The sequence below is a fragment of the Sorex fumeus genome, unplaced genomic scaffold (genome assembly GCF_029834395.1).
Source record: "Sorex fumeus unplaced genomic scaffold, SorFum_2.1 ptg000094l, whole genome shotgun sequence".
Taxonomy (NCBI): Eukaryota; Metazoa; Chordata; class Mammalia; order Eulipotyphla; family Soricidae; genus Sorex; species Sorex fumeus.
This window is the reverse complement of record NW_026606151.1, coordinates 1743237-1758814: the sequence shown is the minus strand read 5'-3', so window position 1 is coordinate 1758814 and position 15578 is coordinate 1743237. Positions and strand designations below refer to the sequence as shown.

The following is a 15578-nucleotide window of genomic DNA, read 5'->3' as shown; positions in this document are numbered from 1 at the left end:
AAGGCCTGAGTGACACCCTGAGAAAGCCAGGAACCACCTGGATCCCTAGAGCTGCCAGGAAAGGCTTAGCCATCCGTGACCCCAAACAGAAAGTGGGCTGTACACTGAGTGAACAAATACAACTGATTAGCAAATATTAGACATGGAACTTTATTTAGAAATTTGGGTCTTTATTTAAAAATTCGGTCATGTCTTTGTGACCAGAAATATGCTCAAAGAAACTGACTCCTGTCTCACGCCAACTGCTCTATGGCAAAATTGGTTTTCTTTTTATTCACTGCTTCTGGTGGTAGTGATGGTGCGGAGAACCAAACCCACAGGTGCTGAGATGCCCCTCATCCAACCCTCATACGTCACTTGCTCTGCCACTAAGCCAGAGCGCACACACTAAAACAGGAGCCAGACCCAGCTGTGCTCAGGGCTTACTCCTGCTTCTGTGCTCAAGGGTCACTCCTGGCACTGCTCATAAAACCACAGGGCTGCCAGAGATCCAGCCAGGGTCAACCACGTGCAAGGCAAGCACCCCTCAGCCGAACATCCAACACCTGCAGCAAACCTGACTCAAAGCAGCCAAGGACCCTCCCTCTGAGCTCAGGGGAAGACTCAGGGGCCAGGTGGCCCTGAAAGGAGACCAGAAGGCGCTGTCACTGAGAAGACAGCCAGCCCACAACTTCAGAGCATGCTGTGAAGACATTTTCTCAAACCAAGTGCTCCTGTGCCACATGTCCTTCTTTTTTTTTTTTTTTTTTTTGCTTTTTGGGTCACACCCGGCGATGCTCAGGGGTTACTCCTGGCTCATGCACTCAGGAATTGCTTCTGGCAGTGCTCAGGGGACCATATGGATGCTGGGAATCGAACCTGTGTTGGCCATGTTGGCTGCGTGCAAGGCAAACGCCCTACCCGCTGTGCTATTGCTCCAGCCCCCACATGTCCTGTCCTTCTTTTACACTGGTTTTATTGTTTGTGGGTCACACCCGGCAGTGCTCAGGGCTTATTTTACTCCTGGCTCTGTGCTCAGGGCTTACGCCTGGTGGGGCCCAGGGGATCATATGTGGTGTAGGGATTGAAGCCACACAGACCGCATGTAAGGATGTTCCCTGTCCACTTTAGTATCTCTCCAGATCACTTCTTCCACACTGGTTTTTAGAAAACAAAAACAAAAAACAGAGGCCAAAGCAATAGAAAAGCAGGTAAGGCACTTGCCTTGCATACAACCAACCTGGGTTCAATTCCTGGTTATTCCATATGTCCTCTGGGCACCAGGGGTGATTCCTGAGTACAGAGCAAGGAGTAAGCCCTAAGAATCACTGAGCAACCCAAACAAACAAACAAACAAACAAAAAAACAGAATTTGGGGCTCAGGATGGGGGCTCAGTGGCAGAGAAAATGGTTCAGATGTGTCAAGTCCTGGGTTTTAGCCCCATCACTATAGAACAAGCAAACAAAGCAAATACTACCCAGATGACCTCCAAATAAAAAGAGGAAATCAAAAAAGAACAGCAGAAATACATTTTCTGCTCTGCAGGGGAAAGCACCAGATGAAGAGGGTCAGAGGCAATGAACTTGAGTGAACTTCATTCATCCCTATCTGGTTTCTCTACATATTGGAACTCTTCAACCTTTCAAATGACTCATACCTACCACAAACTGTTGCCCAGACCTCTGCCAAACCACAAAACCTCATGCCACCATCTCAGAAAATCAAAGACTAACTGAATTTCTAGAGTATCTGCAGATTCTGAAGCTTTGAAAGTAAGAGTAACTTAGGGGACTGACACAGTGGGGCATACTCTAAATTAGAGTTGCTCTTCTTGAGGAAGCGAGGACTTTGGGCCACACTTAGTTTTCAGAGGCTACACCCCAGTACTTGGGGGTCACTTTGCAAAGAGCTTGAAGGGCGGGGGTGGGCAGGTGGAAACAAGAAGTGCCAGGTACTGATCCTAGTTGCTCACTTACAGAGCATTCTGCTCCAGCCCTTGTAGTTATCTCCCCAGCTCCAAAAATTGAGTTGTGGGTTGTTTTTTTTTTTTTGTGAAGGAATTCCTGATCCAAAATACGGCACTTTTCTCCTTGACTAAACTGAAATGGTATATTTTAAAGAAGTAGGAATTCTGGTGAGAAAGGGGGGTAAGCAGAACACAAAGTCCTGGGGAGGCTGAGAGTAGGACCTGAGTAATGGGGTATGTTAAATGAGGATCCTCAGAAAGTGGGGAGGGGCGGAACAAAAAAACAGAGGGTAGGGCATTTGCCTTGCTGACCGGGGTTCGATCCCTGGCATCCCATAAGGGCCCCCAAGCATCACTAGGAGTAATTCCTGAGTGCAGAGCCAGAAATAACCCCTGAGCACTGCTGGTTGTGGCAACCCAAGACCAAAACAAACCAAAAAGAAAGAAGGTGAAGAGGAAACACAAATAAGAGAGTGTATCAAGAGCAAATTTTGGCTGTTACAAGATTTGGTGCAAGTTAGGGATTTTCGACTCTTAAAGTCTCAATTCCATGTGTGGCATTGCCAAGGATATCAAGATTTTCTAAAATGATGATAAACACTTGGAAAAGTTCAAAACAATCTCCCGGATTGAGTCTCCAAACAGCCACAGTAGCCTTAAAGTTGTGCAATATTTTGTGTTTGCAGGTAAAATAGGGATAGATTATAGGCTTATTAACCTAAATCAATCATTCACCTATGTAAACAACTAGCAACTATTCAAAAGCCAAAAGTAGCAGGACCGGGAGGGACAGTATTGCAGGTAAGGCACTTGCCATGCGTGTGGGTGACCCAGGTTCAATCCCTGACAACTTATATGGTCCCCTGATAATAATCCCCCACAAGGAATAATTCCTGAGTGTCAGGAGTAAGCCATGAACACAGCTAGCTGTGGCCTCAAAAAAATAAGAAAAGACAAAGAAAAGAAAAAGCCAAAAGCAGGGCCGAAGAGAGCACTCAGTGAGCTGCAGCACATGCTTAAGCACACAAATTGTCCTGGTCCATTTCCCCACAACACAGGGGCCTCGAAGTACTACCGGAAGCAAACCCTAGAGGAGGAAGCTGGGAGGAAACTCAGAGCACTGCCAAGTAGAACCCAAAAACAAAAGGCAAAGAGGAAGGAGTGACAGAGTGATGGTACAGCAGTAAGGCGTTTGCCATGTATGTGGCCTACTAGACTTCAATCCCCAGCATTCCATATGGTCCCCTGAGCACAGCCAGGAGTAATTCCTGAGTGCAGAGCCAGGAGTAACCCCTGAGCATCACTGGGTGTGACCCAAAAAAACAAAACAAAACAAAAAGGCAAAAGGGACCAATTATAACGTTTTTTTGTGCAAGATTATTCTGCACACTACAAGACAAAGGCATCTCTATGGCCCACTCATTAAATACTGGTCCAAATTACTGGTTTAAACCTCTCAATAGCCCTCATCACAACCAAATATAGTCCATACTGATGGACAATGAGTTTAAAAGATCATACCCCATACCCCGGGGCTGGAACGATGGCACAGCAGGTAGGGCATTTGCCTTGCAGGAGGCCAACCCAGGTTCGATTCCCAGCATCCCACATGGTCCCCTGAGCACCGCCAGGGTTGATTCCTGAGTGCAGAGCCAGGAGTAAATCCTGTGCATCGCCGGGTGTGACCCAAAAAGGAAAAAAAAAAAAGATCATACCCCAAGGAAGAAAAATTTGAACACTTCATCTCTCTACCTTCAAACAGTTTGCTAACAACCCAGCCCTAGAACTCCATCCATGAGATGTTGTCATCCACTTGGCTTTTATGGGCAATTGTGGACACATTCCTTCCACCCAACTACATCCAAATTTCAAACTTAAAAAGAAATTTCAAGAGTATCTAACATTTTCATCATTTAGAAACGTAAGTACACTGTCACTAACAGTGTTCTAATTTTTAAAAGACAGGCTTGGCATCCAAGATAGATAAAACCAACAGCCTATAAAGATTGAGCATGCATTGCCACAAGTGATGGTGGAGAGAGGGCAACTAGGATAGAGAGGGGACCATTATGCCAGAGATAGTTGAAATTAATCACTCTGGACAAGAACTGAGTGCTTGTAGGTAAAGGGACAAACATGATAACCTTTCAGTACCTGTATTGCAAACCACAATGTCCATGGGGGAATAAAAGGAGGAAGAGGAAGAGAGAGAGAGAGAGAGAGAGAGAGAGAGAGAGAGAGAGAGAGAGAGTGCTTGCCAGAGAGGTAAGAGGGTGGGTGGAGTGGAGGTGTTGGAGGTGTGGGGGTGAAAGGGAAACTAGGGACATTGGCAGTGGGAAATGTACACTGGTGAAGGGCCGGGTGATGGAACACTGTATGACTGAAACCCAATCCTGAACAACTTTGTAACTATGTATCACACAATGATTAAATAAATCCCTAAGGGGATCCAAAGACCAATTCTAACAAAAACTCAGGTGCCTAAAGAACAGCTGGTCCTTTCTCTTAATGTACACAACTGATGTTTCTGTTGTTTTAAGTTTCATTCAACAGGAAAAAGTCAGTCAAGAGAGAAGGCAATCTTCTCCAGAGAGAGGACAGCGGCCCACAGAATACAAGGAACTACACACCCCAAGTTGGGATATTAGCAAATGCTTTAAGGGACATGAGAGGGAGCTAAGTATCACAACCATTTCAAATAAGAAAGGTTAGAGGCTAATGATTATGAATTTTTCAAAAGATTTTCTTGAACACACTAATCTGAACATTTCTCAGAACAGATATTATGCTTTCAAAATTCTGACATTTGATTGTAGCTTAAACTTACACATGGATTAGAATTTTAAAGTTAAACAGTAGCAAAAAAATAGAGTTGAGGGGCTGAAGCAATAGCACAGCAGTTAGGGCGTTTGCCTTGCACACGGCCGACCCAGGTTTGATTCCCAGCATCTCATATGGTCCCCCAAGCACCGCCAGGAGAGATTCCTGAGTGCATGAACCAGGAGTAACTCCTGTGCATCGCTGGGTGTGACCCAAAAACAGCAAAAAAAAAAAGAGTTGAGTTGAAGGCTTACCACAGATATGGTTAAAAAAAAAAAAAAGAAGCAGCATATCCACCAGAATGATTAAAATTAAAAAGCTGAGAAATAAAAATGTTGGCAAGGAAATAGAATATACTTGTGGTGGGAGTGTACAGTGGTATGGACACTGAAAATCTGTTAGGTAATATTTACTATAATTTCACATACGTATATCCTAAACCCAAAAATTTCACTAATTTATATTCCCCAATAAATAGGTGTACATGTAGTCACCAAAGGACATGTATTAGACTGTTCCTAATAGCACGATTCATCAGAGCTCTAAAGTGGGGTATTATCCAAGCCTCCACCCACAGCAAATATATAAATGGAGGTTACTCGTATAATAGAATGCCACATAAAAACAAAAATGGAGAATTTATAACTTGATGTAATGGGGATTAATCTCATAGAATAATAACATTGAGTTAAAGACGCCAAACATTAAAACACAGATACTGGACCAAAGAGATAGTACAAGGTGCTTGCCACGCATGTGCCCAATCCCATTCAATCTCCAGGAACACTAAGGGTCCACCAAGCACCACCAAGAGTGACCCAAGCACCACCTGGTGTGGTCCCAAACCAAAACAACAACAACAAAGTTATGTAACAATCCCATTTCTATAGGAAACTAATCTACACTATTAGGAATTAGGACAACAATCACTCCTGGAGGAAGGAATGACTGGAAGTAGGGACAATGGGGGCTTCTTGGACACAGTTACATTCTGCTCCTTCATGGGTGCCGGTGATAAGGGTACACTCTCAGTTTAAAATAATCAATAGAGGGCCTGAGAGATAATACAGGGTAAAGTGCATAGAGGTGACCCTGGGTCAAATCCCAGCATCCAATGTGGATATGATCCCCAGAGCACAGAAACAGGAGTAAGCCCTGAGAACAGTCGGGTGTGGTCCAAACGCACCCCCACCACACCCCCCCATAAAAGATAAAATGAAGTACTCAGTAATGAGCAGCAGCAGAGCAGTTAAAGAACAGGGTTGGGGCTGGAGTGGTAGTACAGTGGGTAGGGCGCTTACCTTGCACACAGCTGACCTGGGGTTTGATCCCCAGCACCACATGTGGTCCCCTGAGCACTGCCAGGAATGACCCCTAAGCTGAGAGCCAGGAGTAAGCCCTGAGCACTGCTACGGAGAGGGAGGGAGAGAAGGAAAGGAGGAAGGAAGGAAGGGAGGAAGGGAGGGAGGGAGGAAGGAAGGAAAGAAGGATAGTACATCAGGTAAGGCGTTGCCTTGCACGTGGCAGACCCGGGTTCGATATAGCCCCAGCATTCTATATGGTTCCCCAACCAACACCAGGAGTAATTCCTGAATGCAGAGCCAGGAGTAACCCCTGAGCATCACTGAGTGTGGCCCAGGAAGAAAAAGAGAAAGAGCGAGAGCTAGAGGAAGGAAGGAAGGAAGGGAGGTAGGGAGGGAAAAAGGGAGGGAGGGAGGGAGGGAGGGAGTGAGTTCTGGGGCAGGGGGTAGAGGTCAGTGAGATATGTATGAGGCACCCAAAAAGAGAAGAGAGAGCAGAGCTCTGGACTCAAGAGTGCCTACATTTTGATCTCAGTTCCATCACTTACAAGTTATGATTCTCAACAAGATAGTTAACCTCCCTGCACTTCATTTTCTCAGTTATAAAATGAAGCTAAGAGCTACCTCACAAGGTTAGCTGAGGATTAAACCAGCTTCAGGTTTATAAAGGCTTATTAGTATGCATCTGCTATGTAAATAAAAAAGCTTTACCCTGAAGCAACACAAAGCCAGAGAGTGAAACAAGACACAAATTATTTGATTTACTGGAAAATTCATGAAATACTGAATTGGGAAATGAAGTCTCATGATACATCTGGTATAAATGAACATGACCCGGAATTCAGAGGACTGCAGGGCCTGACCTAACAGATCTCTCAGAGCCTGCAACTGCCCACAGGTGAGCTGAGAAAGTGGAAACAGTACCAGGAACTAAAAAAGGAGCTCGCAGTGGGGTCTCTGGATCTCCCCAAAAGGCCTCAAGCATCCCGCGCCTCTGAATCTCAGCCAACACTTATGTAGCTTAAGTATCTATCCCCTCTATTGGCGACATCTCTGTCCCTGAGAGTCAAATTTCCTGCAGCCATTAACGTAAATAATTAAGACTTCAGATGTTTTCCAAAGAGCGGGCTGCGTCATCAACCCTACCACGGTAGGATCCCGGACTTTTCTAACCAGGTTAAAATACTCTTACCCCCAGGAGTGACCCTAGTATAGAGCCAGGAGCAGCCTGCAGCATGGCTAGATGTGGCTTCAAATTAAAAATAACTTAAAAACAACTATATTAAACTCTATGTACATGCCAGGTACTATAATATACACTAGACTCCCAGCAGCTTCACCCTGAGAAGTCCGTGTTCTATCTTTTACACTAATTCCTCTCTTTCTCTGCCCTCAAATTTTGCTCAATAAAAACTATCTTGCTTTACTAAAATAAATACTAGACTCCCAATCCTTTAAAAGAAAAAAAATCCTTTAAAAAATCAGCTAAGTAGGGGCTGGAGAGATAGCACAGGGGGTAGGGCGTTTGCTTTGCACGGGGCCAACCAGAGTTCGATTCCCAGCATATGGGTATGGTCCCCTGAGCACCGCCAGGAAGTAACTCCTGAGTGCAGAGCCAGGAGTAACCCCTGTGCATAGCCGGGTGTGACCCAAAAAGAAAAAAAAAATCAGCTAAGTATACCATATTGTTCCTGTACTCGTCTTTTACAGATAAGAAAACTTACCTGCAAGGCTCAGATAGGCAGAGATGCAGTTCAGCATTAAAGCACTTGCTTAGCATGTGAAAGGTCCTGGGGTCTGACCCCAGGTGGAACAGAGAGAGGGAGATAAGGAGAGGAGAAAGGAGGGAGAGAAGAATGAAGGAGGGAAGGAGAGAGGGACCGAGGGAGGGAGGGAGGAGGGAGGGAAGGAAGGAAGGAAGGAAGGAAGGAAGGAAGGAAGGAAGGAAGGAAGGAAGGAAGGAAGGATAGATGGAAGGAAGGAGAGATGGAAGGAAGGAGAGATGGAAGGAAGGAGAGATGGAAGGAAGGAGAGATGGAAGGAAGGATAGATGGAAGGAAGGAGAGATGGAAGGAAGGAGAGATGGAAGGAAGGAAGGAAGGAAGGAAGGAAGGAAGGAAGGAAGGAAGGATGGATAGATGGAAGGAAGGATAGATGGAAGGAAGGAAGGATGGCAGGCAGGCAGGCAGGCAGGCAGGCAGGCGGCAGTCCGGCCCTGCTCATTAAGTGGCAGAGCTAAAAAGTGAATGACTTATCTGGCTCAGAGTGCACGCTCACAGTCCCCTGACTTACTGTCATATTTCTTCTTATTTGTGTAACTAAAGATCATTGGCTAAGGTGATCTAACTTAAGAATATTTTTTTTTTTGGTTTTTGGGCCACCCCTAGCAGTGCTCAGGGATCATTCCTGGCTAGGCTTGGGGGACCACATGGCATGCCAGGAATCAAGCCAGGATGGCTGTGTGCAAGACAAGCACCCTACCCACTTTATTATCCCCAGCAACTATGTCACTGTCCTCCCATTGTTCATCGGTTTGCTCGAGCGGGCCCACTAACATCTCCATTGTGAGACTCGTTGTTACTGTGTTTGGCATATCGAATACATCATGGGTAGCTTGCCAGGCTTTGCTGTGCAGGCGAGATACTCTCGGTAGCTTGCCGGGCTCTCGAGAGGGACAGAGAAATCGAACTCGGGTCAGCCATATTGGCCACTTGCAAGACAAACGCTCTACAACTGTGCTATCTATCGCTCCAGCCCAGCAACTACGTATTTTTCAAAAAAATATTTGTGACTTGAAGCCCCAAAAGAAGATAACTTAATGAAAAATCTTAGATTTATTTAGTTTGTAGGCCATCCCCAGCAGTGTAGAGAGGCCAGTTCAGGCCCTGTGCTGGTGAAGAACTGTTACCCCTGGGGGTGTAAGGGGGTCACACACAGCGCAAAGCTGGCGCTCAGTCAGTCCTTTGAGCTCTCTTTCAAGTCCCAGATTTTCTGCCGCCGGTGCTTGCGTCACAACCAGCAGTTCTCGGGACTTACTCTGAGTTCTCTGCTCAGAGATCACTCCTGGCAGGGTTCACAGGCCCGGCCCATTTGTGTGCTGTGGATAGAACCTGACTGAACTGGCTGCATACAAGACCCCATCCATTGTACTTTGTCCTGGGTACTTTTTTAATTACTTTCATTTCTAACGTAGAGCTCTTCTCTTCGGCCTATTTCATTGAATGATTTGCATTGAAGCTATTTGATTTTCACAGCAGTTAGTCAAACCAGAGCTTTTAACAAGCCGTTAACAATTGTTTAATTACACTTCTCTGCTACAAACCCAGTACCCACATCAGTACCTGGCCCTGGAGAGGCACTTAACAGAAACTTCTTGAATTCCGCTCCCCTCAAATCTTGTTTACCAAAGTACTCTATAAAGAAAGAGGATGCTTGTCTCCCAACAAGACACTTGAAGGGGCTGGAGCGATAACACAGTGGGTAGGGTGCTTGCCTTGCTCGTGCTGACCCATGTTTAATTCCCAGCATTGCATATGGTCCCCACCAAGCCCGCCAGGAGTGACCTTTTTGCCCGGTATGGCCAAAAACCAACTCACCAACAAGACACCAGAACGTATAAAACTTCAGGATCAAAATTAAAATAACAAGTCGCTGGGATGCCCTTCCAACCAAAAGACACAAGTAGTGGGCCCGGAGAGACAGTATAGCGGGTAGGGCGCTGGACTTGCACATAGCCTACTCGAGTTCAGTCCCGCCAACTAAAAGACACTCTTCTCTAGGTCCAATGATACTGTCATCATGGGCAAACAATTATTAAACACCTACAAATATTACCAACAAAGTAACGCAGTGTAATTTCCCTCTCTCCCTTCGCCCATCAGGTTTGGCAAGCTGCAGAGGTATCCTTCCCCCTGCAGGCAAGCCAGCCTGTGTGTGGGCAGCAGGGACTGGAGAGAGACACAAATATTACAGACAATTAGGCAATTTTTCCAAGTTCAACAACTGGACAGACTCCAGGAGTTTGCCCTTTCCCCCAAGCAGACCAACGTGCTAGCACCTTTTTCTGGAGTCCTGGTCTGCAGTCAGGAAAAAACCTCCTCCTCTTCCACAGCCAACCAAAAAGGTGAAAGAACTCAGACATTTCTCCTAGTTACAGCGAATCAGTCTAAAAAAGGTATTTGGTTCACTAAAGAGTCACTGAGAGACCAGAGCACTAGTACAGCGGGCAAGGGCACTTGCCTTGGATGCAGCTGTCCAGGATTCGGTCCCCAGCATGCCATATGGCCCCCAAAGCCTGCCAGTAGTAATCCCTGAACACAGAGCCTGGAGTAAGCCCTGAGCACTGTCAGGTATGGCCTCCAAACAAGCAAACAAAAAGTCACTGAATATGTAAGCATATACTAGGAAGTTTTCCTTGAGCCAGGGATGTCACTCAGAATTAGGTTCTATCCCAGGTACCAAAAAAAAATTATTTTTTTTCCTTTAAAAGCCCTATCTGGTGACAGTGCCTAAGAAATAAAATCATGATTAATTTGAACCAGTGTTTCTCAATATATGTTTTTGGAGATACTCTGGTGACCCTCTGAGACACTTGTCAAATCTGTTTACATAATACAAAAAAATTGTTAGCCATTTTTACTTTCTTCTCACAAGTGTATGCTGGAGTTTCCAGAGTCAGATTTACTAAAATAAACTGAATTCAGAAGATCCAACTGTCTTCGTTAGACAGAAAGTATAGGTTAGCAAAATGTCAAAGAATGCTACTCTTTTGGGGTGGAAAAGTTATCTTTTTTTAATAAAAAAAAAAAAAACCACTATCTGGGCCAGAGAGATAGTGCAGTAGTGAGGCAGCTGACTCACGGAGAGATCATTGTGCAATGGCTACACACCTGGCCTGCATAGGATTGGCCTGGGTTCAATTCCAGCACCACATATGGCCCCACAAACCCTGCCAAAAGTGATCCCTGAGCACAAAGGAGTAAGCCCTGAGCACAGACAAATGTGAGCCCATATCCAGCCAAAGGGGAAAAAATTACCTTCATAGTAAGTTACAGAAAATGTATAAACTATAGGGAAAAGTGAACCAGAGTGAGGAAGCCTAGTTCGAGCCCATTACCTGATTCTACAGCAACTTGACCAAGTCACTTGTTGCAACATGGAAGGAAATGCAGCTCTCTCCTCAGCACCAAATGAGCAGTCAAGCTGGTCAGTGGTTAGTCACTGGACTCCAGGATGCCACGTGGGGTTCAGGCAACTGCCTTTAGGGATTCCTAAGTCCCTCCTCAAAATCTATATTAAAAATTACCTTTTCAGGAGCTGGAGCAATAGCACAGAGGGTAGGGTGGTTGCCTTGCATGCAGCCGACCCAGGTTCGATCCCCAGCATCCCTTATAGCACCGCCAGGAGTGATTCCTGAGTGCAGAGCCAGAAGTAACCCCTGTGCACTGCTGGGTGTGACCCCTCCAAAAAAGAAAAAATACCATTTCAGGGGCTAGAGAGATACCACAAGGGTGTAACATGCCTGTCTTGCTTGTGGCCAGCTCAGGTCTCCAGAACCACACATGGTCCCGAAGTACTGCCAGGAGATCCCTGAGCACAAAGCAAGGAACAAACCCTGAACACCACCATGGGGAGTGACCAAAAATAACAGCCCCTGACCCCCTGCCCAAACCACCATTTCTGCATATGGATTTTTCTGGAGAAGTCTGTGCTTACATCAAACTACCACGCAAGTTGTGACCCCCCACAAAATATAACCGTATTTCATGTCTGATTAGAAACCGGCTAAGCACTAGACACTATCAAGTTCTTACACACATTGTCTCACTTAACTCTCACCATAATCCTTTTAGATACTAGCATCATTCCCATTTTATAGATGAAGAAAGAGACAGAAAGCATCCAGGTTTTTAAATACAATGCTATGTCAGGGGAGATTGTCTCTAAAGTCTAATATTCCAAGATACTATATTCAAAGTAATAGTTTTCTCTTAGTTAATCTGTCTATTGCATAAGCATCAGTCCTACTTTTTTTTGGAGGGGGGGAGACAGAGGGTGGGTAGGAACAATGCTCAGGGCTTTCTCCTGGCTCTGCATTCAGGAATTACTCCTAGAGGTGTCAGGGCACGATATGGGATGCTGGGGATCGAACCTGAGTCAGTCGCATGCAAAGCAAAGTACCATATCCACTGTAGTATCGCTCCTGCCCTACTTTTATTTACACCAAACAATCCAACTCATTGAACATCACCTTAAAAAAAGAAAAGAGTAAGTGACCTCTGTGCAGAAAAGGTCCAAAAGTCACTTTCCAGCACTATCTCTCCTCTTATTTTATAACTAGTCATTAAAAGATATATCTAAATCTAATTACTAATTAATGTCTGACAAAAAAAAAGTACCAATAAACAAGGTTGAGTGCCAACCAGAAAAGGGCATGTGACAGTCAAAATCTCAAAGCCACCATGCACAGAAGTCCAAGAAAGATACATCATCAACTCAAGGCCACCGTTGGCTGACTTCATTTGCCAGGCCCCCACATCTCCACATCCCCACTCTCTCCAACCTGAAAAACCTCAGGCCACTGGGCTGAGATACAAAAACTGGCAGTAGGGTCAGAGAGAGTGTACAGCATTTGGTTAAAGGGCTTGCCCTGCATCTGGCTGACCCAGGCTCAATCCTTGACACCCCATGTGTTCCCCTGAGCGCCACCAGGATTAAGTTCGGAGCACCACATGGTGTGACCCAAAGCCAAAAAAAGAAAAACAAAAAAGCTAGATGAACCTCTTACGGCATCACCAACTTGTTTGGAAGGAGTGAAAATGAGCCACTCCTTTTGCCCAAATCCCTGGGCAGCAAAACCTAGGAATAAACAACTGCAAGGCCGAAAGTGGATGCACTGAGTTCTCTGCAGAGTGTCCAAATGCATCTTTTTCCCTTTTTTGGTTTTTGGGACCACTCCTGGCCATGGATCGGGGTTACTCCTGGTGGTGCTTGGGAGACACTATGGGAGGCAGGGGGATAGAACTGAATCAGCCGCAGGCGAGCCATGAGCCCTACCCAAGCTACTATCTCTTGGGGGGGGGGGGGGGGGCCTTGTTTTATATATACTTTTCATTTGTTGTTGGCTTGGGGGGCACACCCCGCAGTGCTGAGCAGCTATTCCCAGCTGAGTGCTGCAGTGCTGGGGTTCAACCCAGGGCCTCACACCCGCCAGGCAAGTGCTCTACCACGGAGCCGCATCCCCTCCCCAGAACACACATCTTCAAGGGAAGGCGGTGGAAACTTGACACGCGACTCTCGGGCCTTTCCCCCCATCTGGGCAACGAGGAAGAAAGAAGCCAAGGCAGGAGGGAGGCGGTGGGGCCCTTGGCCGCTGCCATTCTGTTGTTTTCAAGGGTGATGCAACCGGGGCAGCCGGACGCCCGGAGAGGTGGTGCTGGGCAGCAGAGCCCGTCGGGTTGCGAGAACTGGGTGACAGGTTCCAGGCAGGAGAGGGAGGCGGGCAGGGGCCGGGTCCGCGGGGCGCCGGCGGGGCTGCCGGGGGTCAGAGACCCTGCTGGGGAAGGGGTGAGCGGGAAGCGGGGGGGGGGGGGGGTCGACGGGCGCCGCTCGGGGCCTGGGGGCCGGGGGCGAGGGAGGAGAGGGGCGCGCCAGGGCCACCGGCACGCGGGCGTGCGGGCGTGCGGGGGCGCGCGGCCCCCGGGCCCCGGCGCGGGGAGGACAGAGGCGACAACGGTCTGCCGGGCGCGAGCTGAGGCGGGGCCGCGGCCGGGGCGGCCGGAGCGCGGCGTGAAGGGAGGAGGGTGGCGGCGGGGTAGGCAGGGCCGCGGGCGGCGGGGGCCGGCGCCGGCGCGCTCACCGGGACAGGTGCTTCAGGATCTGCTTCTTAATGATCCCGGCCATGCCGGAGCGCGGCCCGCGTGCAGCCGGCGCGCCGCGGTGGTCTCCGCCGTCGTGGAGGAGCGGCGGCCCCTCACCTCGCCGCGGCGCGGGGCCCGGATACCGCCGCCCCGCCTGCCGCCATGGCGCTCTCCCGCCCCGGCCGGGGCGCCCGGAGCTCCGCCACGATCCCACCCACCCGCGCGGCGCCCAGAGCGACGCCGAGAGAGCGCGCCGCTCGCCCGTCAGGCTCCCGGCACTACCGGGCGCGCGCCTCGGCGGGGACGCGCGGGCCCCGGGGCTCGGGGGCGGGGCACGCTGGCCTGGGGGCGGGGCCAGCGGGTTGAAGCGCGGAGGGAGCGGGCTGAGGCGAGTGGGTGGGGGCGGAGCCAGCGGGTTGAAGGGCGGGGTGTGTGGGCCGAGGGGCGGGCCCAGTGGGCTGAAGGGCGGGGCTAGCAGGTTGAAGAGCGGAGCGAGTGGGCCGGGCCCGGGCCAGCAGGTTGAAGGGCGGGACTAGCGGGTCGAAGAGCGGAGACGGCGGGCCGAGGTGAGTGGGCCCGGGGGGGGGGGGGGGGGGGAGGGGTGGAGTGAGGGACCAGCAGGTTAAAGGGCGGGGCACGCTGCTCTGGGGGCGGGGCTATCGGGTTGAAGAACGGCGGGAGAGGGCCTGGAGGCGGGGCCAGCAGGTTGAAGAACGGGACACGCCGCTCCGGGGGCGGGGCTAGCGGGTTGAAGCGCGGAGCGCGTGGGCCGAGGCAAGAGGGCCGGGGGCGGGGCCAACGGGTTGAAAGGCGGGGCGAGAGTGCCGACGAGGCGGGGCCTGCTGGTCTGGGGCGTGGCTAGAGGGCCGGAGGGCCGAGGGGGCGGGGCGCGCTCGGACCAGGCCGCGCCGCTGCGTGGGGCTTCGCGCTGCGGCGGTAGCTTGGAAGCGTAAGTGTTGCGGCTGGACGGTGTGCCGGGCATTTGGGGCAGAAGCTCGCTGGCCCACTGCAGTTTCCGGTCGGCTTCTCGCCGGTTTTCCTCTCCGCACTCACTCACTCGTTTACGGCGCGCCAGCCGCACTGCAGAATCACACTGGGGAGTGAAGTCTCCGGGTCCCTTTCGCGAGGACAAATGATTAATCAGTAAACGCTGCAGTGCGGGGCTGGGGAGAGCTCGGCGCTCGAGTGGATGCTTGGCGCGCAGGCGGCCCGCGCCGCTCGGCGAGCGGAGGACCGCCGGATGTGACCCCTCAAACACTGAACAAAGGGGGGACCTGCGGAGGAACACCTTAACACGTGGGTGGACGAAAGCGAGAGTAACTGTTAAAACCAAGGAGTTCCGAGGTTGGTTTCGTTTATTGAATAAGGAAACTGACGTCCAGGATAACAGCATAAACTTGAGCCTTCCAAGGTCACAACTATTTGGGGAGTCTCTGGGCTAGAACCCAAGTGTTGACTCAGCGCCGAGTTATTTCTACTGTGTTTTGCCTGGACACTTTCATTAAGTGTAACCCATATGCCAGGGACATCTGGAGGCCCAGTGGCAGAGATGGAAGGTGCCAGCAGACACATGTCAAGCAAAAGCCTGAGCACAAGAGTCTCCACACCTTATAGAAAGCCCGACCACCCGTTAATTTCAAGTTGATTCGCTT

At 49.4% G+C, this 15578-nt stretch overlaps 1 protein-coding gene across 2 annotated transcripts in view; it reads right to left on the bottom strand.

The window, feature by feature from the left end:
* The window catches only part of BLTP3A (bridge-like lipid transfer protein family member 3A), a 60619-nt gene extending 46453 nt beyond the window's left edge, over positions 1–14166 (bottom strand). For both annotated transcript variants that reach the window (XM_056132286.1, XM_056132287.1), the window contains exon 1: positions 13926–14166. In XM_056132286.1, the coding sequence (XP_055988261.1) occupies positions 13926–13969 (44 nt within the window). In that variant the 5' untranslated portion in view covers positions 13970–14166. The remainder of the gene's footprint in view (positions 1–13925) is intronic.
* Between the last annotated feature and the right edge of the window lie 1412 nt (positions 14167–15578).